Source organism: Topomyia yanbarensis, chromosome 2, assembly GCF_030247195.1.
Source record: "Topomyia yanbarensis strain Yona2022 chromosome 2, ASM3024719v1, whole genome shotgun sequence".
NCBI lineage: Eukaryota > Metazoa > Arthropoda > Insecta > Diptera > Culicidae > Topomyia > Topomyia yanbarensis.
The window spans coordinates 382,639,066-382,666,493 of NC_080671.1; the positions used below are offsets into that span (position 1 = coordinate 382,639,066).

A 27,428-nucleotide genomic window follows, 5' to 3' on the forward strand; every position below is an offset into this window, starting at 1 on the left:
GTGATAGATAGATGAGCGATGTTATAAGATACTATTTTTTAACATCTGATGTAGATATGATTCTCATAATGATGGAATTTTATTATAGAATGAGATGTATGTACAATGGATGACGAAAAGAGAAGGAAAATAGATGTTTACCGCCATTTTCAAATTCAAGATGGCGACTTCCAGTTACGCAAAATCGCCAACAATCCTATTAATATGAATATTTTTGGAATGGGGTTGACGGAAATCGATGTTTGGTGTCGTTTTGAAATTCAAGATGGCGACTTCCGGTTACGCTAAATCCTTTATAATCCCATCAATATGGGTATTTTTGGAATGCGGTTGATGAGTAGACGACGGAAATCGAAGTTTGGTGTCGTTTTGAAATTGAAGATGGCGACTTCCGGTTACGTAAAATCCTCTATAATCCCATCAATATGGGTATTTTTGGAATGGGGTTGATGAGTACACGACGGAAATCGATGTTTGGTGTCGTTTTGAAATTCAAGATGGCGACTTCCGGTTACGCTAAATCCTCTATAATCCCATCAATATGGGTATTTTTGGAATGCGGTTGATGAGTACACGACGGAAATCGATGTTTGGTGTCGTTTTGAAATTCAAGATGGCGACTTCCGGTTACGCAAAATCCTCTATAATCCCATCAATATGGGTATTTTTGGAATGCGGTTGATGAGTACACGACGGAAATCGATGTTTGGTGTCGTTTTGAAATTCAAGATGGCGACTTCCGGTTACGCAAAATCCTCTATAATCCCATCAATATGGGTATTTTTGGAATGCGGTTGATGAGTACACGACGGAAATCGATGTTTGGTGTCGTTTTGAAATTCAAGATGGCGACTTCCGGTTACGCTAAATCCTTTATAATCCCATCAATATGGGTATTTTTGGAATGCGGTTGATGAGTAGACGACGGAAATCGAAGTTTGGTGTCGTTTTGAAATTGAAGATGGCGACTTCCGGTTACGTAAAATCCTCTATAATCCCATCAATATGGGTATTTTTGGAATGGGGTTGATGAGTACACGACGGAAATCGATGTTTGGTGTCGTTTTGAAATTCAAGATGGCGACTTCCGGTTACGCTAAATCCTCTATAATCCCATCAATATGGGTATTTTTGGAATGCGGTTGATGAGTACACGACGGAAATCGATGTTTGGTGTCGTTTTGAAATTCAAGATGGCGACTTCCGGTTACGCAAAATCCTCTATAATCCCATCAATATGGGTATTTTTGGAATGCGGTTGATGAGTACACGACGGAAATCGATGTTTGGTGTCGTTTTGAAATTCAAGATGGCGACTTCCGGTTACGCTAAATCCTTTATAATCCCATCAATATGGGTATTTTTGGAATGCGGTTGATGAGTAGACGACGGAAATCGAAGTTTGGTGTCGTTTTGAAATTAAAGATGGCGACTTCCGGTTACGTAAAATCCTCTATAATCCCATCAATATGGGTATTTTTGGAATGGGGTTGATGAGTACACGACGGAAATCGATGTTTGGTGTCGTTTTTAAATTCAAGATGGCGACTTCCGGTTACGCTAAATCTTCTATAATCCCATCAATATGGGTATTTTTGGAATGGGGTTGATGAGTACACGACGGAAATCGAAGTTTGGTGTCGTTTTGAAATTCAAGATGGCGACTTCCGGTTACGCTAAATCCTTTATAATCCCATCAATATGGGTATTTTTGGAATGCGGTTGATGAGTAGACGACGGAAATCGAAGTTTGGTGTCGTTTTGAAATTGAAGATGGCGACTTCCGGTTACGTAAAATCCTCTATAATCCCATCAATATGGGTATTTTTGGAATGGGGTTGATGAGTACACGACGGAAATCGATGTTTGGTGTCGTTTTGAAATTGAAGATGGCGACTTCCGATTACGCAAAATCCTCTATAATCCCATCAATATGGGTATTTTTGGAATGGGGCTGGTGAGTACACGACGGAAATCGATGTTTGGTGTCGTTTAGAAATTCAAGATGGCGACTTCCGGTTAAGAAAAATGGTCTACAACTCTAAAACAATTTCTTTTGCATAAAAAACTTAAGAATAAAGTAATAAGAAATAATTATGAGACAAGGAACTAAAAGGAAATAAATAAAGAATATGATTTAAGCAAAACCGTAATCTTGAATTTCAAAATGGCGCCAGACCGATTTCTGTCGTACACTCATTGACTCCATTCCAAAAATGTTGAGCATTAAGAGTCACTATAGCGAATACTTGTTTTATCAGCCGCTGTGTTTATTTTAGACCGACGAAATGGGGACACAGTTAAACTTCGATATACATCTCGGTTTAAAAATTGTACGTTATATCGAAGCATGCAAAATTCTCACAGAATTGTTATCTATGGTACTTTATTTTGTAGAATTTTGATAACGAGTAACTAATTTTGAAAATCTTACCCACCTAGCAGTGTGAAACAGCTTTTCTCTTAAGAATATTATAGTGGTTCCATGAAAAAGATGTCACAATTACTTTTCTTACTTACAATATTTTTTTTTTATTTTGATTATAGAGATTTTAACCTTAAGGTCATTCGCTTCTTCGGGTTTGAAAATTCTCATATTAGAAATTTCTAACCCTATGTGCGGAGTCGAGAATCGAACCCAGGTGCGCTGCTTACAAGACAATCGATTTACCAACTACGCTACGCCCACCCCCAGTTATAAGTTAATCTTTATTGAAAATTTTCTTATTTTGACTCATTTCCTAATAATTAAATCATTAGTCATTATTATTATGTCTGGGTTTGTAAAGTGTTTCTTAATATTCCCACCGCTTGCACCTCATCAAGTAAAAGCAATACATGAACTTATATCATTAGAATGGACTATAAAGATCCACTTGTATCCACGATTCAAGAAATTTTGAAAATATATTTCAGTCCGCTAACCGGTTTCTTAAATACCCCAAACCGGTCGTAAAACGTACACAGTAACTAAAATTATGATCTCTCACGCTTATTAATTTGATGTGGCACATAATAGGATTCGAAAACACTTTTCGATTCTAGTAACCAGATTCAGGAGTTTCAAAAACCAGCAGTAAAATTTTGATAAAAATCGCTGGATTCCTAGGGTACGTCATTTCATGCGTCACATCATGGCAAAATCAATGCAAAACAGACAAAACAATCATGAGTCCAGCGAACTGAATTCAGGAATATCCGAAATCGGAGTTAAATGTGTCCGCATTACTTTCAATATGATTCGTAGATCATGTGGTTGAAGTAATTTGATGACCCAAATGTTGAGAATGATAAAAAGATTCTGTAGTCCGAAAAACCGAATTCGGGAGATTCAGGAAGCGATTGTATCTGATATTATTCATTTGAGTTTTCAGTTAGAACTTACTGATCTTGTATTATTTATTGAGATACGTGGTTGGTTTTAATAAATTACGATCATACGCAAATGAAATTGGAAAAAATCGCTCTTTTAGCTTTCACTGAAGTAACCAATTGCGAACATGCTCATTAGAAGCCAAATTAATACGTTTTAAGATTGTGTGTAACATATTGAATTCTTAAAATATGGAATACATGCGTAATTGATGAGAAATTGGGACCTGAAAAATAAATTATAAAATAAGTACGTTATATCGAGTGACGCTATATCGAGGGTAACATACCCCGATATCGAAAATTACCTGTATTGGACAAATTGGGACACATTTTTTCTATCCTTTTCATTAACCATATAACCTATTCTGATTATTTGGTATACATTTCTCTAAAGGGGGTATTCCAGTGCAAAATTTAAAAAATGATCTTTTTATTTTTGCATATTTTGCATCTTTAAAACAAGAAAAGAAAGATTCAGAAAAAGGTTTACTTGAATTTAATCTAGTTAGGCTCTTAGAGCTCATAATTTTTTCTATACAGTGTTGGGTAAAACATGTGCAAACATGTACTTTAATGTCATAACTATAATTATAATTAATATTATAACTATTTGTAGTTTTTAAGGAATTGTATTGTATTGTTATTAGCGTCATGATGGCAGAATAACATTTGTTTAAAACTTTTTGTTGTGAAACATAATCTTTTCCAAATGTTTTTGTACTATTTCACAAAAAAACCCAAACGGAAAGGAAAAGTTACACTTGTTTTGTCCAAAGAAAAAATGCACTTCGCATAATTTTTTTCAGTGTGCCGTCGTTAACGAATTTTTTGCCCATATAACGATATGGAATCAAATTAGAACTCTGAAGCACCAATTGTGCAGCTTTACTTTGCTTCGGTTCGGTTCAAGAACGATTAAGTTAACTGACGCGATCTAATAAAGTTCGGTATTTGTTACACATGTTTTACCCAACACTGTATAAGGCTGACAATCGGGTCAGAACGCTGATAAAACCGGGGGTAGACAAAATTTGGGGCTGATAAAATCGGGCCTTCACTGCATCTTGAATTTCAAAATAAATCCGAATCTTAGGTTGCAAAACCGGAAGTCGCCATTTTGAATTTCAAAACGACACAAAACATCGATTTCCGTCGTGTTCTCATCAACCGCATTCCAAAAATACCCATGTTGATGGGGTTGTTGACGATTTCACGTAACCGGATGTCGCCATCTTGAATTTCAAAACGACACCAAACATCGATTTCCGTCGTGTACTCATCAACCGCATTCCAAAAATACCAATATTGATGAAGTTATAGAGGATTTTGCGTAACCGGAAGTCGCCATCTTGAATTTCAAAACGACACCAAACATCGATATCCGTCGTGTACTCATCAACCCCATTCCAAAAATACCCATATTGATGGGGTTGTTGACGATTTTACGTAACCGGAAGTCGCCATCTTGAATTTCAAAACGACACTAACCATTGATTTCCGTCGTGTACTCATCAACCCCATTCCAAAAATACCCATATTGATGGGGTTGTTGACGATTTTACGCAACCGGAAATCGCCATCTTGAATCTCAAAACGACACCAAACATCGATTTCCGTCGTGTACTCATCAACCCCATTCCAAAAATACCCATATTGATGGGGTTGTTGACGATTTTACGTAACCGGAAGTCGCCATCTTGAATTTCAAAATGGCCACTAAACATCGATTTCCGTCGTGTACTCATCAACCCCATTCCAAAAATACCCATATTGATGGGATTATAGAGGATTTAGCGTAACCGGAAGTCGCCATCTTGAATTTCAAAATGGCCACTAATCATCGATTTCCGTCGTGTACTCATCAACCCCATTCCAAAAATACCCATATTGATGGGGTTGTTGACGATTTTACGCAACCGGAAGTCGCCATCTTGAATTTCAAAACGACACCAAACATGGCCACTAAACATCGATTTCCGTCGTGTACTCATCAACCCCATTCCAAAAATATTCATATTAATAGGATTGTTGGCGATTTTGCGTAACTGGAAGTCGCCATCTTGAATTTGAAAATGGCGGTAAACATCTATTTCCCTTCTCTTTTCGTCATCCATTGTACATACATCTCATTCTCATAAAATTCCATCATTATGAGAATCAGATCTACATCAGATGCTCAAAAATAGTATCTTATAACATCGCTCATCTTTCTATCACTGAGCCATACATTTACAACTCATCTACTGATGGCACGACAAGCGATGCGTGAGCGATGTATTAATTCTATCCCTCTACTATCGTTATTTTCTATCGCTCAGTGATGGGCGTGAAGTCCATCAGTAAGTGAGCCTCATTTTTAGCGATGAGGAAAAAAACTGATTATTGCCACCCTTGATTAGGAAGTGTATCTGGTTAAAAAAAATTTAGAGAGAACATTTGATTCCCCATCTAACGACCTATTTATTCTCAAAATCGATTGAAAAGTAGTTTTTCTACCAATTATTTTATACATGTTTTTAAACTTCATACTGATTGACATACAAAACTGTAATTTTATTAGAGAATATAATTCTAAGTATCATTTTAAATCAAAATGTATTTAACAAAAATCTTCCAAAATGCATTAGTTTTCGAGATATTTGGAATTTTGCTACAACAAAAACAATTAATTCGTATAATTATGCCCTTTTTAAAAGTTATTCGCGTTACCCCATCATAAAATGTCAAAAATCTAATATTTATCATACAACATCATATCGTAAAAGGAACTTTTTCAGTAAATTTGAATCATGGAGAAGCTTTCAATAAAAAACTTCCTAACCACAACTTTTGACATATTTTTATAATTCCTACTATTTGCAGTCAAAAATACAATTTTATTTTTGAATATGATTCTAAACGCAATTTTAGATCGAAATGCTCGCAACAAAAAATTTCTGAAATGTGGTAGTTCACAAGATATATTAAATTTTGCTTTAATAACACAATTATTTTGTTTTATTATGACCTTTTCATAACTTATTCGCGGTTCTCCATCAACAACAGTAGATTTTTCAAAAGGCCCATCAAATTTGCTGTAACTTTCCCTTTGACATTCAGGCGATATAGTAAACCATTTGAAAGCTACACAAAAACAATAAAAATATTATTCAACCACAGAGTATGATGAATAAACTATGTAGTTGAATCATATGTTGGTTGTTTTCATGTAGCTTTCAAATGGTTTACAATATCGCCTTGATGTCAAAGAGAAAGTTACAGAAAATGTCGTGGGCTTTTTGAAAAATTTATTCCTTTTGATGGAGAGACGCGAATAATTTATGAAAATTTCGTATTGAAACAAAATCATTGTATTGTTAAAACAAAATTTTGAAATATCTCGAGAACTATTACATTTCCGAAAATTTTCGTTATGAGCTTTTCGATTTAAAATGGTATGTAGAATCATATTCAAAAATAAAATTGTATTTTTGACTGCAAACAGTAGGAATTATAAAAATATGTGAAAAGTTGTTGTTAGGAAAACTTTTTGATTGAAAGCCTCTCCCTGCTGATCCAAATACATTGAAAAAGTTTCTTTTACGTTAGCAATGCGAATAACTTTTAAAAAGGGCATAATTTCACCAATTAATTGTTTTTGTTGGAGCAAAATTACAAATATTTCGAAAACTATTGTATTTTAGAAGATTTTTGTTAAATGATACTTGAAATTATATTCTGTAATAAAATTACAGTTTCGTATGCCAATTAGTATGAAATTTAAAAACATGTATAAAGTTATTATTAGAAAAACTTTTTTTTAATTTTGATTATAGAGGTTTTAACCTTAAGGTCATTCGCCTCTTCGGGTTAGAAAAATCTCTTATGAAAACTTTCTAACCCTATGTCCGGGGTCGGAACACGAACCTAGGTGCTCTGCGTACAAGGCAATTGATTTACCAATACGCTACGGATTTATGGGAACTGGCGTGTTCTTCACTCCAATCTGCCTCTCCTTGCCCTGTTTCGGAGGGGCTAGGAGGATAGTGGCCTTAGCCGACGCCGATGCTCGCTCAGCTGAATCTGCCCTCTGCGTTGCCGTATCGTACTCTTTCACGGCAGACAGTAGCGCCTTCCGGATTTTGATGACCATCTCCTTAATGTCTTTGTGGACATTGTTTCTCGTGTCCACGAACTCCACTAAGTGCCTCGCTACCACTACCTTTGGCGTTTGTGGGGTGTAGCTCATTCCGCTCTGCTATTGGCTGTTTTTGTTGCTGCTTTTGCTGTTGCTTCGGCTTCCCATCCTCCTGCTCTTGCTGGATGACTTCAGCTACTATTGGTGGTGGTGACCTCACCAACCCACCTCTGGCAAACGGATTCACCGTGCCTGCTCCATTTATATCGGTTGCGTGTGTGTATGTATGTATGTATGTATGTATGTATGTATGTATGTATGTATGTATGTATGTATGTATGTATGTATGTATGTATGTATGTATGTATGTATGTATGTATGTATGTGTGTATGTGCGGATTTGTTAACAAAATGTCCACATCGGTTTCTCGGAGATGGCTGAACCGATTTTTACAAACTAAGATTCAAATGAAAGGTATAATATTCCCATAGGTTGCTATTGAATTTCATTTTCAACCGACATCTTGTTCCGGATTACGGAGTTGAAGAGTATAGTTACAAAACAAAATTTGTTGACTTTTCCACATCGGTTTTTCGGAATTTTCTGAACCGATTTTGACAAACTTGATTTTAAATGAAAGATCCATCAGCTGCTGTTGAATTTTGTATGGATCCGAGTTCTGGTTCCTAAATTACAGGGTGATACGGACGATCACGCAGAAAATCCCGATTCTAACGAATTCTGCGATGAATGTAAAAAGGTGATTTTTTTTCAAAATGTGAACACAACTGTTGAATTTGTAGATCTAGGTCACCAACAGTCATTCAAAGTCTCTTTGGCCACACTGGCCACCATCGACGGATCCGGAAGCATCCAAATTCAGAATAACGGTTATATTGGTTTCTCGAAAATGGCTAGACCGATTTGATCAACTTAGTCTCAAATGAAAGGTGTTGCGTCCCCGGAAACTGATATTAAATTCCATCTCCATCCGACTTCCGGCTCCGGAGTTACGGGTTGTGGAGTGCGATCACATAGAAAACTCTGATTCAAACCGATACCTCGATGAATGCAAAAAGGTGCTCTTATATATACTTACCAAGTGTAATAAGAATGAAAGACATTTCCATAATGTTATATTGTACGAACCAGCTATTAAATCATAGTTTGTAGAAATGAGAAAGGCACAATTGCACCTCTAGGTGGATTAAAACAGGTTTTTTTTTGTAGCGAAGAAGTTTTCATTCCCTGTAACTTGTTCTTAGGTAGAGTTGCTGTATAAAATAGAGTTAGCGATTTTTTTTTTGAAATTAATAATCATAGAAACGTCTACGTCCTTTTAAAATGTTGCGCTTGAGTCAAAATTATCTTATTATCTGTGGAAAATGTTTAGTCTTTTATGCCGATGAAACCTGTAAAGTTTCATCGGGATATAAAATGGTCGGTCACGATTTTGGAAATTTTTGGACGGACCTTCGTGGAATTCCTCAATTACGTCTTCCGTTATTTTTTTTTTCTAATTTTAATTTCAAAGTTCACACACATACTTTTGACTATATACGTAATCGAACAAAAAATCGATTTTTTGAAAATTTCATATGGGACTGTTTCCTTAAAAGTTCATGCGAGCAGGCTCTGCCATTTTTCAACTGATTTTGAGAATGAATATGTCGATGGATGCGGATGCTCTTTAAAATTATATTGAAACAAAGACGCTTCCTAATAAAATGTAGAGAAATTTTCATATTTTTCATGACAAAATCGCAAAATAATGATAGATTTCATATTGTTGTTCCCAAACCGTACAGTATTTTTAACAAAAAAGGAGAACCTAGTATACCGTTAAAAAGGTAATTTCTCTTTCTTTCCAGAACATCCAAAAATTTGAAAATCGGTTGAGAAATGAAAACGTAGAAAAGATTTTAGTGCCCAAAGTCCTGAAAAATAGTTTTTTTTGCTATAAACCTAAATTTTGAGGATATACTAAATTGATCAAACGTGGTTTTGTGTTGTACTTGACCAGTCCTACAACTTTCAACAGATCACTTGAAAAGTACATACAATTTTTTTTAATTTTATTGCACCGTGTTATTAATTTTTATTCATACCCATTTGTACTTATTTGGTGTTGAATCAATCGGTGAGATGAATGTTAAAGGAATTCGGTCACGGAATACAATAAAAAAAAACTATTAAATGTTGATTACAAGGTTGCCTAATACTCAATATTTCCAGCTTAAAATTAAAAATATCCTTTTCTCGCAATACTCATATATTTTTATTTGAAAATTATTATGCAAAAAATCATCTAAAAACATCTAAAACTTCAATATAACTTGAGCTAATCCCAAGATACAGTGATTTGAAGCAAAAAACTCACGCATCACTTTGTAGAGATTTTTCAGACAAGTCTAACTCAGTTTATCTCAAAATGACATTTGTCATAAGTTTGCACAACAGTCCCGAAATTTTCAGAATCTCCGCCATATGTGAACGGATTTTGATGAATGTCTTATTAGAAAGATATTTTATATAGTTTTCGTCATTATATGCATATTACTTAAAATAATTTTATATTTCTGAAACACTTGGTGTTCCCATATCTCAGGAACTAAATATTGAAACTAAAAAAACAAATTGCATTTGTTCAATTTTTTCGTTTGTCTCATTAGGCACATAATTACATTCACACACACTCAGACATTGTCGCAATTCTTCGAGCTGAGTCAATTGGAAACCCGCCCCTTCTGGTCTCAGAAAAAGCATTAGAGGCTTGAGTTGTTAAGAAATTGATTTGCAAGAACCTGTAACATACATTTCAACTAACACCAATAATTAATATACATTTTACCTTTCCAGCTGACTGGTTGCGTGTTTGCCGGAGAGACAACCCAAACGAAGACAATTGCTTCAAGAAGATGTTCGAGGAAACGTTCCCTCATATTGCCAAAGGTAATTGCGACCCATGCTGCTCTTCAAAACGATGCCGCAATTTGGTTCGGTAACTTGCAAGCGATGTAACATTCCACCAATTAAGATTGTACCACCATCGAGTTATGCGATAATCGAGGAGTCAATTCGATAACTTGTTGGTTAATGTGTATTAGCTAAAAACCCGTTTATCTACCAATCCACAGGAATACCCGAAATCGGACTCCATACGTTCGACCCACTGCGGCTGGAATCTGTGCAGGTATCGCGAGGATCCGGTGCCTTGTCGCTAAGCGGTGGCTTCAAAAAACTCAACATCAAGGGCCCTTCGAATACGACCGTCAGGCGAGCCAGTTTGGACTTCAAAAGTCAAACGTTGGACTTCGAACTGGAAATTCCAAAGCTGAAAATCGATGCGGTCTACAATCTGAAAGGGAACGTCCTTTTGCTGCCGCTCGTAGGCGACGGTGATATAACGATGGCGCTGAAAGACGTCAAAACATCCGTAGCCACCAAGTTCAGTGTGCGGCCACTGCCCGAGGTAAAAAGGAATGCTGTTTTCCTTGCGATTATGACATAATTTTCGCACTCTCGTTCCTCGTTCCTTCGTTTCATGCATTTTTTTTCCTTTCTTAATTTAAGGACGCAATCTTCATCGAAGAGATGAAAGTCACTTTTCTGGTTGGCGGAATTCGCATGCATCTGGACAACCTATTCCAAGGCAATCAAGTCCTGGGCGCATCGTTGAATCTCTTCTTGAACCAGAATGCCAACGAGGTGGTTTCGGAACTGCGGACAGATCTCGAGTATGGTTTGGCGGATATTTTCACCGGTCTGTGGAACGAGCTGTTCAACAAGCTACCCTTGAAGCTGTGGTTGTTGTGATGCCCTTACGATTCTAGGTATTTACTTTTAGTAGGAGTGGTTGAATGCGCAATGTGCCATTCTCTGTAAATATTAACTGTGGTAGACCGTGAGCTCTCAAACGGGCGGCGTGCTGGGCTTGCGTAAGTAGTGTCATAGAAATTAATGTATTCTTTATTCTTGGAAGAACTGAAAAATCTCCGATCTGTCGTTATTAGCTCTAGGCACTACAAATTATGTAAATAGGATGTGAAAATTAAAACTCAACGCGATGATAGTGTGTAATGTTATTGAAATATCATATTCCGTTTCGATTCAACTAACCGAGGGTGGTTATATTTTTTTAACTATTTGGAGAATTGTAAGCATGCGATGTTAGCTTTTTTAAATGCTCACTATATTAATACAATCATCAACTTGTAATGTATTTTTGATGCTTAGCCCAGTTTTGTTTTCTTTCTGTACTGAATCTTATCAAATGAATAACAATGTTCGAGGTTCCTAATAGTTTTCTTATATCTGCTGCTCGAACCTACAACTGGCCGGTAGCAACTGGACATATTGAGAAGGCATTCTATTTGTATAAAATACCGCTAAAGCTGAGTTCTTTGATTGAAGACTATTAGGACACATTCCAGCGTTAGGGGACAACGTTTGCACGCATCATGCAACTGTTAACAGCTCGTCGTTTGAAAAATCCTACGATGTATGCTCAAAAAACTCAATTAAATACTTTAAAAATCCTAACACAACGTTAATGTTATGGGTTCGATGTTTTTCAGGTTGTCTTTTCATTCTGAGTGGTGCAAATGTCGCGTTAGGGAACAACAGAGCAAAATATTGGTCTTCCAACCTACACTTGTATTTATCAAGAAACCTGCTCTATCTGAAACATTAGAGCATCCGTTTGTTCTAGGAATTTGATCATCGATAGTCATAGAACAATACTGTGTACTGCAGGGTTGCCAAAATTAAATCTGTATTTTTGACTTAAAAAATCTTTTCATCTGTATTTGCTCCTCGAAAAATCTGTGTTTATATCTGTATCGAATCAGTTGAGTAGTTTAATCTTTTGCTGGATTATCTATCGAAAATATTAATTCCTGTGGTTTAAATCAGTCAAGCAAGGACCTGTTTACATTTTCATAAAGAAACACTACAAATCGTTCTGATATTTTACATCCAGAAACTTTAACTTTATCGAATTTGCACAATGGAAAAATAATTTTCTTCACTTAATGATTTGCGGACAAAAAAATGTGATATAACAAAGTCACAGAGCAATACAATTAATGTTTCTGGAAGCAAACTTCAGCCAACCGTTTTCTGGGTGCTAACCTGAGTGTATTACAAACCTTTACCTTTCAGAGTGAGTGACCACTCTCAAAAATGAATGTATATTTTAATATAGAGGTTATATTGTAACGACATATAATTAGCAAGGGATTGGAAGGTGAAGTATTTTTCAAATATTAAGAGCCATAGTACTCAAGGGAGAGCGAGGATTTGAAGTACCGTTAACCATTGACATTGGTGACATTGATCACTTTTCGAAGAAATCATTGCATATTTTTAGACGCAACACATTTTTTTCAAGTTTAATATTTTCAAACCATGTACTGATGTAAGGAGAACAAGATTGGATGGTTTTACATAAAATTGTCCGCTTACAGCTATTTTTCCAAAAATGATTTCAAGTTGATGTCCGTTTTTGTATTCCGGGGTGACTTTGATAACCTGCATGTTCACCCACATTAAGTTATTGATGTCAATGTTTTTCATTCAAATGTTTGTTTAAACTAATTCTGGGAAGATACTCATTGTTAAATACATGTTAATTGGTATTATACAAAGTATTCAATGTACTGTAAAATTCGAGTAACCAAAATTCGTATAATTTGTGTCCAACTAGAATAAAAGATTCGGAAAACCTTTAAAACTGCTAAAATTGTTTTATTTCATTGCTTTATCAATGTACAAAATGTTTCATCCATTTTAACACGTTTGAATATTGAACAATAAAAAAATGTTGCGAGTTTAAGCTTAAAAAAAATTGAAATAATTGCCAACTAGTTTCACAAAAAAATTGTATTTAAAATAAACAAACTCTTAAAAGATTTACTTGATACATCCCACTTTAAAGGAAAATAAAATCTCGCTTGTAATTTATTACTCTTGCTCAAATCTGAGATTTATTTGCTTTATAAAAAATAGACACTTTATGAAGCTTCGTAAAAATAAGGTAAAGTCAAATTTCGGTTTTTTGTAGTTTTTGTACCCAAAAACCGAACAAAATACTCAAAAAGTATAACAAACCAGTATTTCATAATTTTAGAGTGAAAATCATTTCAAACTAAAATGATTCGGAAGACTATTCTAGTTTAATAAGCGATCTACGAAAAAAGTTTCGAGTGATCAAAGTTACCCCGATGATCAAAGTCACCCCGGTTTATGGTAAGAAAGTTTAGAAAAGCGTGGAGTAGGGTCAATGAACAAGCTTAGAGTTTCCCGGCTATTTAACTCTTTGTCTTCTGCAACGCAGGAGTCAGGATCTTTTGGCATTAAATGCGAATCACCTGAGTCTGCGGCATGTCCGGACAAGCGTAAAGTCAATTTAATTACTTATGCTGTCGGAGCCGACAAATTATATGTCGTTACAATATAACAAAAAGGAAAAAGATTGACTCACTATAAGTCGTTAATAAAAAAGGAAAAAAAAATAGTTTTTGTAACATCATTTTTCAAAAATCTGTATATCTGTACATACACGCAAAAATCTGTATATCTGTGCATACAGATTCTTGGTCTGAAAATGGCTGAAACATCTGTATAAATACAGATTATTCTGTATTTTTGGTAACCCTGGTGTACTGTGTACTTCGAGCGTTCATGAAAATTTTTCCGCGACCGTTGCAAACGCTGCGTTAGGGGACAACACCAAAATGAACACAAACGGTCGCATATGAAGTGTTGTCCCCTAACGCGACTGAAGTGTGTGTTGAAGCTCAAACAAAGCGATGAATATTACCTCTAAACTTGAAAATAACTCAAAATAAAGATTTGAAATGCCAAACCAGATGTATTTCTAGTTTGACAAATGATATTTATAAATCAAATTAAAGAGATTGTAGACCACAACACCACTTTCTAATTGTTCAAAAAAGGTGGTTTCAAGTAGTTTTGGTAAGTTGAATACCTTATTGACATACGAAAATTTACAAAAAAACAAAAGTTTATTAGGGTGGCTCAACAAATTTTTATTTTGTTGACTAAATAATTTTTTTTAAAGTAATTTTGGTGCGCTGACTTTGTTATTTGACATTACAAAATCTTGAAAATAAAATTGACTGTTGAATAAAGCAGATCAAAAAACGTCATTAGTGTGGTTCAATATTTATTTTCTTGTTGCGTTAAAAATAAACAAATGTAACTCTGAAGCAACTCAACAAAGGTAAGACTGTCAAACTATTATACTCAGTGAAGCAGTTATTATATTTACATATTGTATATAATGTTTTCGCGAAATACCAGTAATACGGTTGAAGTAAACATTTTGAAAGAGAATATCGCCATTTGGGTTCAAACTCCGGTGTTTGTACAACCGTTTCTACTCATATATCTGCAAGAGAACTTTTAATAGTGATAATTGCGTACTATTGTGATCATATGGGTCAGCTGGCTGGCTTGCCATTGAATTACCTAAATGATAGAAAACTGGAGAATTTCGTGAAACTGTATCTTTTATTTTCGAATTCTGTGAAATGCGTATCCTCCGGATAAAATTTTGAGTTTATTGTGCTATAAAAATATTAAAAGCTGTTTTAAACTACGATGTTTGGTTCATGTAGAAGAAAACCAATTCCGAAAAGACAAACCGTAGTTGGTTCCAAGTGGTCAATAATTATCTCGCCAATTTCAAAGAATATTTTAATATTTTATGAGGACGAGTGAGTATTATTCCCTATAACCAAATTCTTCCGTGGGCTCTCATACTTGTTTAGCACTCTAATACGTTCCATTCTATATCTTTAAGACCACTTCAAATGCTCTTCTAAAATTGTTATTTATATATACACCAAATTCTTTTTTTGCACGGGGGATGCGTTCCGTGCAAAAAAAACCGTGTAAAAAAAATCCGTGTTATTACGAGAAACCGTGCAAAAAAATCCGTGCTATTTTGAGAAACCGTGCAAAAAAATCCGTGTTATTTTGAGAAACCGTGTAAAAAAAATCCGTGCTATTTTGAGAAACCGTGTAAAAAAAATCTGAAATTTTTTTTTAATTAACAGCTATTTTCTTATGGTATTTAACAATGAATACTGTTGGACATTTTAAATGCACAAGGGGGCTGTCAATGTGCCCAGTAGAAGTTTTTTATTTTTTCGAGGAGGTTTTTTTTTGAAAAATGTAAGTTTTTTTTATTCGTTAAAAGAAGTTATTGTCCTTTGAATAGCAATAGTTAAAATGGTAAAATGTTTCAACTATTTAGAGTTTGTTAACTTTTTGTAGATTACACTGTGCTACAGTGAACTTCTAAAATGAACTAGTATAACAAATGCGATACAAAGTAATGTACACACGAAAATTTAAAGCAAAAAAACATTTTTTGGGACGTTTGCCACAACAAAATTAGCTACGTTGTCATTTTCGGTTTTGTAACATTATTTGAACGAAGAAAACTAGACCTTTCGAACAGTATGCTGTCATATACAGTTTGGTAAGAAACATTGTTCGATTCTGGGACAACAATATCACAATTGTATTTTTTTGCGATTTTTTTATGTGAATGATTATCTTCTCATTAAAAGAATTTTCATGAAAAGTAAAAAAATAATTTTGATGCAAAGACTCTTGCGCAATTGAAATGTCAGAAAATGTCAATTTTCAACGGCCTATTGATTGACTTTTACTTAATTAAATACTCTTTCCTGAAAAGAGGCAGCATTTGCCATTTTGCAATGTTGACATTTGCCATTTTGCAATGTTTGATTAAAAATTCTTTCCTGAAAAGTTGAAGAATTCGCAATTTTTCATTTAGTGAATCTAGTTTTTTTTAACGACTGCAACCTATGTCTTGGTGGATATCGGTCCGTCCCGCGAGGCAAACTTTGCAAAATCGTACGAAATTGCGATTATCTGCCCATTAAACACCGATCTTCAGGAGGACGATAAAGTTTTGTGCATGTGTGTCTCAAAAAGTGTGATGTCCTCTAATTTGTCTACTTCTAAAAAATATTCTCCTGCCAGTGCGTTTGAGTCGTCTATATCTATACTAAACCAATTTAGAATTAGAACCGCCTTTGTTCCTTTTCTTTTCTTTCGTCTCCTAGGTCTGAAGCGGATCAATCGACTATTAATAAATATGATAAAAGATGCCAGCAGTATTAGCCCTTATTCGCAAATACTTTATTAACTACAACTGTGCTATATTTCTTCTCGATCTTATAACAGAATTTGAAAATCTCTGTTCTAAATAGTCGATATTGGTAGTTGTTATGATGTACAATACATTAGGAAAATATGCTAGAGTAGTGACAATATTTTTCAGTTCCACAGATACAATCTCCCTTTATTGGATACTTCAGAGTTATTCGCATCTGCTCTCGGAGACCACCAATCCTCCAAACACATTTCAACCCCTGAGCATTCAACTCGAGCATATCACACCGAGGAAGCGATTTGTTATTTCCAAGAACCAAAGCTCGAGTGAAACAATCAACATTATCGTAGGTGCCAGTCCTGCACATCTTCTTGGAACCAGCTAACATATCCAAGCTCGATAGCTAACAGAAGTCACATATAACTCCACCCAAGCGAAGTGATCAATTCGCTTTTAAGTAGGACCACTCATCTACAAACCAGTCATGAACACATCCGTACCAACGAGAATGGATCATACCAGACGAAGGCCACAGGTCCAGCACCAACTTGTCCCATCTCAGTAAAAAAATAGACTTGTGCCTGTTGCTAACTCTTTGAAAGCTCTATTTAATCAGAGATCACTAAATGGTTGATAAAAAGAAACATCAGTCGTAATCTACTCAGACCAAACAATACGTATTGCGTATCCCTGCATATTAAAATCTCCGCTATCAGTTTCTAGCTTATCAAACTGAACAAGCAAAATTAATATACTTTGTGTAGTGGCACTACCCCGGGGAACTTGGCCATATACCAATTGCTCCATTGCCAATGCGATGTGATATATGAACCGGAATATTATTTGATGATATCTAAAAAGCATACAATCCCATAAAAACCGTTGCCCAACATTATTGATTTTCAACTACCATAACTTGAATTTTGAATAACAACTCATTTCCTAAAATTGAAAAATACGCGATTTTTACACATTGGCGGATCATCCCCATTTGCATTGCAAATATCCAATGCCATTTATTTTCAACTGCTGTTACTAAATGCCTATTAAAATTTTTTTTTTGCGCGGTTTTCGAAATAACACGGATTTTTTTGCACGGTTTCTCAAAATAACACGGATTTTTTTTGCACGGTTTCTCAAAATAACACAGATTTTTTTTGCACGGTTTCTCGAAATAGCACGGATTTTTTTGCACGGTTTTTTTTTCACGGGATGATCAAATCATTAAACTGGTATATCGAAATAGGTATTTTATCAGCCCCGTGAAAACTGTTTGTTGCCTGAAGCTGCCACCAAATGCCAGTAGCGCTAGCTACGTTTCAAATGTTCAAGGTCTGTTCACATGAACTGTTTAAAATTTGGGATCAAAACAAGTAATTAGTAACAATATATGAGAATTCACGCTTTCTCTTGCATCGCTTCTTCTCCACAAAATCCGAACGCTTTTATAACCTGAGTACCAATTAAGCACATCAAAATGAAATTTGTTTGCATTCGAAAAGTTTCAGGTCGAGTTAACAACATTGGCTCGTAGCAATGTGAACGTTGCTTAAAGCGCGTTCGCTGTCATTTTTGACAACTAGCCGAGCCAGAAAGCCAGCTTATGTTGGCTTCACTCATTTTTCAAAGAAACGTCAAAACATTCACCCTCTTGTATTTTATACATAAAAATCGTGTTATTTGGCAAAACCGTGCAAAAAAAGTCGTGCAAAAAAATCCGTGCAAAAAAGTGCGTGCAAAAACATAATCCGGTGTATATATACAGGGTGTTTGGTTTATGAGTAAGAATCTCTCGAGGGGTGATTTACTGTCATATTTGGAGCAAAAAATCGTTCTACACATACCATCAAATCTCAACCGTTACAGAGTTATTAAACTTTTTGTGTAAAAAACTTGTTTATCTTAAAACACCTCTAACTCAAAAAGTATACATCGTATTTTAAATCTTTTAGTGCCATTGGAAAGGTGAGAAAATTTTCTATTGAATAATGTTTTCATGTCATTCAGATAATTAGTTTTAATTACCTTTTAGTTGTAAAGTAGTTAAAAGTTAGTGTTTTTGATGAGGTTTTTGTTAATTTTCTCAAAATAATGAATTATGATTATAGCAATATCTATTATCCAAAAGTTGGGTTTGGGGAGGTTTTATAATTTGTTCTTCTACATAATATCCCTATCTCTTCTCGTTTCCTTGTAATTTGACTTCTAAACTTTTCTTGTAATTGACTTGCAAGTTCTTAAAAGACTCTAATCTAAAAAATATGCCTTATATCGCTATTATCAGGGATTTATTGGAAAGCTGAGAAAATTTCCTTTCGATGTATGTACATATATCTTTTAGTTAAATGTACTACATGACTTTTCACTGGTAAAATAACTCAAAATCAACATACTATGTTGCGTTTCGGCTTCGCCTCATCTCGACATCAGTTAATTCAGTCTGTAACGTAACTTCTATTGATAAAAGTCAAGGCAAAGGGATACAGTATGTTTTATTTCATCGTTACTATTATGCGTAGGACATTGTGTAATTGTTTTGAAATAATTCATTTGAACATTCCAACTCGACAACATTTCAGTTCGAATTTCAACATATTAAAGTCAACCCCCAATCCCCCCTCACCCCTCACTACACCCAATTGCTCCACTACCTACGCTCATGAAATTGAGCTAAGGCTTCTGAATAATTCATCCAAACATACCAATGTGTTAAAACTAAAATATATAATGTTATTTTGGAATGGTATATGAAATACCATTGGTACACCGGCAGTGTTGTCAAAAAAAATGATTTTGGCAGTTAATTCGATGTATCGAACTTTGAACAACTATAACTTGGTTTAGAGTCATTTTAACACCATACATCCTTCGGCAAAGTTGTTCAGCATATCCTGCACTACACTTCAATATATTTATTGGCATACTGCAGGAAGAATTGTAGTCTGTAGAACTAAAAATACAAAAAGTTAGGTTTTCCCATACTAACTTCCATTCAAATTTCAAACACAATGCGCTACGCCGGGTCAAAACCAATCGACCCCAAATTTTGCACAGTTGTTTGGGACCCCAAAAGGAACCAAAAAAGTGCTGTGCTCGGTTGATGTGGCTATGATTACGTTTTTCCATATAACAATTCCCCACCCTAATATATATACACCGGATTATGTTTTTGCACGCACTTTTTTTTGCACGGATTTTTTTTGTATATACAGGGTGTTTGGTTCATGGTTAAGAATCTCTCGGGGGGTGATAGACTGCCATATTTGGAGAAAAAAATTGTTCTACACATACCATCAAATCTCAACCGTTACAGAGTTATTGAACTTTTTGTGTAAAAAACTTATTTGTCTTAAAATATCTCTAGTTTAAAAAGTATACTTTGTATTTTAAATGTTTTAGTTCCATTCGAAAGGTGAGAAAATTTTGCATTGAGTGATGCCCTCACATGTTTCAGCTAATGAGTTTAAGTAGCCTTTTCAAAGTAATTTATTGAAAATTTAACAATTTCAAACGATTTTTCGTTCATTTCTTGAAAATCCTAATAGTCAACCTCATCATTTTAATAATTCAGATTGTTAGTCTTGATGAGCTGCTTAATTTGTTCTTTGACATGATACACTTACCTTTCCTTATTTTCATGATTTTGGGTTATTCAACTTGGATATTTTTATCTGATTTTCACTAGTACCAGCTCTAATTGAAAAATTACGGCCCTTATTGTACTTTTTTTCTTTTTATTCAAAAGCCAGAAAAATTTTACAGTGAAAAATGTATTAATACCTTTCAGTTAAGTGAATTTAGTATTCTTTTAAAAGTAAATTAGTTTAAAGTTAGTGCTATTATTGGCATTTTCTTTAATTTTCTTAAAATAGTAAATAATAAACATCACCATTATTATCATGGAAATAATGCATCTCAGCAAGTTCTACAGTTCTTTCTTTAACTCCATTCAATTATCTCTTTTGGTTTCCACGCAAAATCGTTTTTATCACATCGTTTCATATGCAAAAATAATGATTTCGAACCCACTATATTTGTAGGGAGCTCATGCTGTGTTAACTATTGAATAGCAGCAAAATGAAAAGAGATATAGACAAAGTGTCTAATAAAAAGTTATAGAGAACATTAAGGGGCATCAAATGAACAATAGTTACGATAAATTTTGTTGATTAATAATTAGAATAATTTAAAATCTCTCCAAAAAACACAAATTTTGAGTTATTTCGTTAGTAAAAAATCATTTATCACACTTAACTAAAAGATATTTGTACATACACTGATAGGACATTTTCTCAGCTTTCCAATGAAATCTTGTTAATAACGATATAAAGCATATTTTTTAGATTAGAGTCTTTTAAGCACTTGCAAGTCGGTTACAGGAAAAGTATAGTAATGAAATTACAAAGAAATGAGAAGAGATAGAAATATGACGTCCAAGAACAAATCATGCATCGTCCTAAAACCCAACTTTTGGATAATGGATATTGCTATAATCATACTTCATTATTTCGAGAAAATTAGCAAAATCCTCCTCAAAAACACTAACTTTTAACTACTTTACAGTTAAAAAGTAATTAGAACTAATTAGTTAAAAGATATGAGAACACCATTCAATAGGAAATTTTCTCACCTTTCGAATGGAACTGAATACAAAGTATACTTTTTAAGCTAGAGGTATTTTAAGACAAATAAGTTTTTTACACAAAAAGTTCAATAACTCTGTAACGGTTGAGATTTGATGGTATGTGTAGAACAATTTTTTTCTCCAAATATGGCAGTCTATCACCCCCCGAAAGATTCTTAACCATGAACCAAACACCCTGTATATACAATACTATACAAGTTCATCAACTCTAAAGCAGTTGATGAAATCATCTGTCAATATTTTTTAGATGCTGGACGTGTGCTACTGAGGAATGAATCGGAACTTAACACAAGCCTATTAAGGATATCTCTGTTACATGCAATTCGGAAAAATTTTCGTGAATAGCCTTCCCTGTAGCTCCTGAAATGCTTATTTCGTGCCTTTAATGCATTTTTAGAGAGCTGCCCTTTTGGCAATAATACGTGTTGAATAAAGTGCTCCGCGTAATAAAATTTTAAATTGTTAGTGACATAGGATAGCATCCATACAACTTTACCTACAACTCTGCCGTTTCCATAGAGAAGACTGAAAATTTATTAGGATCGATTTTAAAGCCACACGTGATAACTTCTAGAATCAGTTTGAACCTATATCACAGACTAACAGACATAACACTCGAAAATAATGCTTCGCCCGCTTTAACGATCATTTTAAATATATTTGTAGTTGGGACTGTGGCCACATTTGAAATTATGGCGTCACTGACATATGAACAAGCATATGGCGGAGAGACCACTAGTGAAAAATTGTTCCTAAACCTGAGGGGTAATCTATCAGCAAATGAGTGTTTGGGACTGTGAATAAAAGATGGAGCTAGTGTTTTGGAAAAATTGCCGGATCGATGTATTTTGGGGAAATTCGCTCATAGTGTTATGTCTGTTAGTCTGTGCCTATATGTCAGTCATTCATCAACACAAGTTATTTCGGATACCTGAAAATTCGTATATAACAAAGTCAATATATTTTGCTAATGGATGAATAAATAAAAAATACCTTCTCAATATTGTCAAAAAACCTTCGTGAAGTGTTACCATCATTTGTAGTATTTCCGCCTTGTTTTGGCATATCAACCATTATGTTTCGTTTAGTATCCGAATCTGCTTATTTTTCATTTTCCGTTTTTGCTTGCCACTTCTGAATAGGAATTTTTTTGCTAAGTTGAGTACAAATTCCATAAACCTTATTCTAGCATGTAAAGTAGATATTCCAAAGTCGGGATTCACTTACTTAGGGTTTGATAGCTTATTGAAGTTACGTGATGTTTGCCGCATATATATCATCGCATTGTCGAAGAAGTTGCAGTTGCTGCATTGCAAACCTTGCCATCAACCATGGTAGGCATTAACGTATGCTTAATTATGGCAATAGTTCCATTGTCAAGTTTGGCTTTTGTTAGAGAAAGACCCTTAACTTGACGTTCGACGTAATCCAACTCTTTGAAAGATAACTCAGCATTTTCACGAACGAATAGAATTTTAATTGGCCTACAAAAACGCGGGGAAGACGGAGTAGCATTCTGCCATAATAGTTTAATATGTCATTCATGCTTGCTTACTAATCTTATTGGCACCAAACTACTTCAGAATATATTGGCGTCTGTGTCTTCAATGTTCTCGAACTTCTATTTACACTCTACTTGCTTGGAACCATCGCAACCCCACTTGCTGTACAGTTTCATATTGTTTAATTCGGTTAAGGATAGTCCAATTACAACAACGCTTCGATACATACACAATCTAAATGTCATGTGATCTAGTAATGTAGGGTGACCATATCAGACGAGTAAAAAACCAGGACAGTCGAAAGGGTACAGCTTCCCCCCGTTACCTCTCAATCGACATTGCCTTCTCCGCATGTTTTCGGCAGTAAAAAACTTCTGGGATCTGGCAGGTGGAGCTTCGACAGTAAAAAAGTTCTGGGAGTCTGGGAGAAAGAGCTCTGCCAGAAAGTCTTTCGTCGGAATTCGATCACCATGAACTTTTTCGGATTTACACAAAGGCAGCTCTTGCTACACCACCATCAGCAAACGTTTCATGCTGAGATGGTCTGTGCTGGACCGTCGAGGGGTTTTTCAGCACTAATAACACAATATTGACGTAAATCAGAAACATCAGCGATCCCAAGTAGCTTCCCTGCGCTATATCTGGCAATCTCCAATGACAACCATTATCTCTCGATCTTCGAGCTGCAAAACCTACCGCTGTTACAGAATTTCTCCGTTTTATCGATTGTTATATGAAAACTGGTGGATAGCATGGTGTAAAAAATATCAGTTTGAGCCAGAGCTTGAAAAAATTGACATCCCTGCATGAACTTGAAAGAAAACAAAATTCAATTCATGCCCGTCGCGATGAATGAAATGTTTGGTTCGTTTCCCTCATCATTCGTTCTCCCGACACAGCGCATTAAGGTTCGGACATGTTCGGTTTCAGAAGCGAACTGAATTTTGTTGTCATTCTACCTATGAGAGGGATTATTGAGCAAAAGGTAACAAGATATAGATTATGTAGTTCACTTATACTCGAAAATATAGAAGATGCCAGGATGCCGGATTGAAAGACGATATAAGCCGAAAAGATGCGCTGGTAATCATTTTTTCATCGATGTTGACGAGGCACTCTCGAGAGATTAAAAGAAACCATCGGAAGCCCAAGTAGCAATTTTGGTATTATTGCATACTACAAGTGCATTCTAAGTTATACGAAGGGCTTCATAAAACCTCAATTGTTACTAGGGAGGTACATGTGACAGATTCAACTTATTAAGTTTTGTTTGTCGCATTCCGGTTGAGGATGAGTATACGTTGCAGTTATGGTTGTGGTCGGCCGTAACTGCGATCTGGAACATAGTGAAAAGCGAAGACTTAATAAATAGAAATATATTGGGCTTACAGGAGAAAAACCAGGACAAATTAAGTATTTTCCTTGACTTCCCAGGACACCAGGACAGTCAATGCAAAACCAGGACATGTCCTGGTAAACCAGGACGTATGGTCACCCTAAGTAATGCCTGAAGTTCGATTTCGGCGGAAGTTTCTGTGATATGTATTGAGGACTCCGTGGGATAACAAGCAAGTTTGGCAGATTTAAGGATGGAATAGCAAGTAAAGACACGTTTGCTGGTTTTTTTTAATTATCTCGTATTGCCTTCTTCGATGGTTTTTTTTCTGGACTTTTTGTAATACCTTTCATAATTTTTGAAACAACTGGGTTACCTGCACTGCCTTGACTCATCTGAGCTGCATACGAAAATCCTTTAACATGAATTGTTTCTCTAAGATTTTGTGTTTTTTTTCCTTTTGATACGTTCACTTACTTCTACAAAACTTCTAGTTGGTCGCCCAATGTGCAATGGAACCTTCCAGCTGGTGAATGAAATAGGTTTTTGGAGCCATTCTCTATTTGCGTTTAAGAATTCTTTTTATTTTGCATGCAGGATTGACCCATTTTTGCTTCAGCTGTGTTTTTAAATGACTCAGTTTATGTACCAAAGTTTTGGTACTCCCAGGTGGGCATTGCCCACTGGGCAATTCAATAAATCCATCATTTTGTTTTCCAGATAACTAAATGTATCTAGAAATAAATTTTGCTTTACCTTGTCCATTACTTCCAAAAGGAACATCCTTGTAAAAATTTAAACTTCGCGCGGATAATAAAGTAAAACGTGAAAAAAAAATTAAAAAGATCTGGACTATTCAGATGGATCAATATTAAAATGGCGCGATCATGCGCAAGTTTTTTGCCGATCTAGTAGTATTGAATGTAACTATGGAAAAAGAAATTCCACTGGGGCGAATTGGGGACATGAACTTTTTAATTTTGCAAAGTGAGTAAATTACAGTTTTTGATCTTTCTTGTAACTTGCTTCTATTGAACTGGTATTTTCAGAATACAAGCGTCCTATCTATCCAAAAATATGAGCCTTAGTTTATTAAATCCATAGCAATTTTGAGTAGGAACGATTCGAATTACTAATTTTTGGATGATTTTGTTGCCACGCGCAATGTTTACCGAGCTAAACTGCATCAGCACTTTTGATAGTTATCATTGTTGCCTACTTTTGATAGTTATCATTGTTGCCAATCTTTAGTAAATATACGCAACATTGTTGCCATCGGATGCAGAAATTATTCGAGAATATAGATATACACGGTTAAATAAAACAACCTGCAGAATAAGTTCTTTTAACTTACTTTTGAGTTGTGCGTCGCTTTCGCACTTATTAGTGTTGTCAAAAGCAAAACGAGAGGTTCGACTCAGTCGAGGTCTTCCGTGGAGGAAGGTACTTTTGAGTTGTTTGGGGTGAACTCAAAATTAGGTAAATTCAACTTAAATTTGAGTATAAAAAACCTATCAATGAGTTGTAATTTTTGCCGTGGTTAAATGGAAACTACCTTCAACACGGTTTACCTAATTTTAAGTTCCCCCACGATACAACGAGATTGAGTCAAAGGAACTCAATTTTAGGTAGTTTTTCGTTTCCGTGTAGTTTATTAATTCTATAAACGATTTTTGAAATTTTGACTTTCGGCCAGTTTTTTCAGTCAAATACTCCTCTGTGCACCTGTGGACATCAACCGGTGACAAATGGAGCTGTCACGTAGATTTATGTCACAATACGGTCAAGTGGTCTCCAAGACGACTTTAGCAGGAATTTTCTGCCGGCATTCCCAACGGCGTACGGCGTACAATGCGGCTAAAACGCTGTATTCCTTCCTTCGTGACCCAATACACAGACCACTCTCTGTACAGCTATGACCAACAGACTAACACTTGTCAGTTCAGTGAACAATCTGCACACTATGGAAACTACAACCAAAACAAAAATCCAGACTTCAATACTCAAAGTTAAATAACCGACAATTGTCCAGCCAGCAATGACAGTTAAATCATCAGCGAATATTGAATCATAGCTGACTACACCCAATGCTCCGATTGCTTCCCTAACACTAGGGTTGAACGTAGTTTGAATGAAAAATGATGACCAATTGAAAATCTAAATAAATATTACAAGTATCTAAGTATTATCTGGTACTCATATGTGATGTTCTCAGAAATGATATTCTAGTATTCTAGACAGAGCAGTCTAGCCAGGTAGAACGAGGAAAAATATTTTTGGTTTATTATCCTTTAGCACGACGTTTTGACTTCATAGAGTGAATAGGTAATCTAGAAACTACAAACACTTCTCATCAAATAATACCAAGGATTTGTTTTTAGCGAACATCAAAAGACATTTTGATACGTCGCAGCACTACCATCGTTTGAATTTAACTGGAGCGCAATTGTCAAGATCCGTGTCCAAATAGAATCGGTTGTTATTAGCGCCGCCCTAATAAAAAAATTATACACGTGCTTTAACCCATATAGTTCAACGATTTCACATATACTTTGGATGATTCTCTGAACAGGTCGTTAGGCTCTTGGATCATAAGATGTTTATTAGGGCGGATACTAGCTACAACCAACAAGAATTTCGGCTGGACCTACATGGCAGTGATCTCCAACATAAATCGATTTGAAAGTTTACATTGGTTTTAAATAAATCGTAAAATGCGTTGAAACTGTGTATTTCTAATTACATTTGAGAGTCGTTTTCAGCTGAAATGCATTGTAATTGAAAGTCTGCATTATCGTACAGACTCCCCTACAGAACGTTACGTTACAGTAGCTCGAAGTTGTTTGTCTACTTAAAGGCGTATTGTCTATCATGCGCGAGGAACTGCAAGCATAGGGAATTGTCTCCGATTGTGGTTGTGTTTATTTACCTGTGAAACTCAATAAAATCTACCTGATAAACAACAAATTAATAACATTTGACTATAAACAACAAATTAATAACATTTGTAATATAATTTTCACTCCCGACGAAATTTTCAACACATCGATCCGTTGGTTTCTTTCGGGTGCGGGGAAAAATTCATTTGTTTTTGTAAAAGAGAGGGTTGTCCTCCTTCAGGAGCGGATCTAGAAAAAAATTTCGGGAGGGGTCCGAAATTTTGATTTTGAAATGAACATTGTACAGTACGTTATGGGTCAAAACCTTATTTAATGAAAATGGGTATTGGTGGTCGAATTTAGTTTAAAATAATTTTACGTTTGAAACTAAAATAAAC

At 35.2% G+C, this 27,428-nt stretch overlaps 1 protein-coding gene across 1 annotated transcript in view; it reads left to right on the forward strand.

Moving 5' to 3' along the window:
* LOC131680794 (uncharacterized) overlaps positions 1–11,563 on the forward strand; it is a 61,388-nt gene extending 49,825 nt beyond the window's left edge. The window contains exons 10-12 of the mRNA XM_058961504.1: positions 10,353–10,445; positions 10,631–10,965; positions 11,067–11,563. Of these exons, the coding sequence (XP_058817487.1) occupies positions 10,353–10,445; positions 10,631–10,965; positions 11,067–11,309 (671 nt within the window). The 3' untranslated portion in view covers positions 11,310–11,563. The remainder of the gene's footprint in view (positions 1–10,352; positions 10,446–10,630; positions 10,966–11,066) is intronic.
* Positions 11,564–27,428: the final 15,865 nt, after the last annotated feature.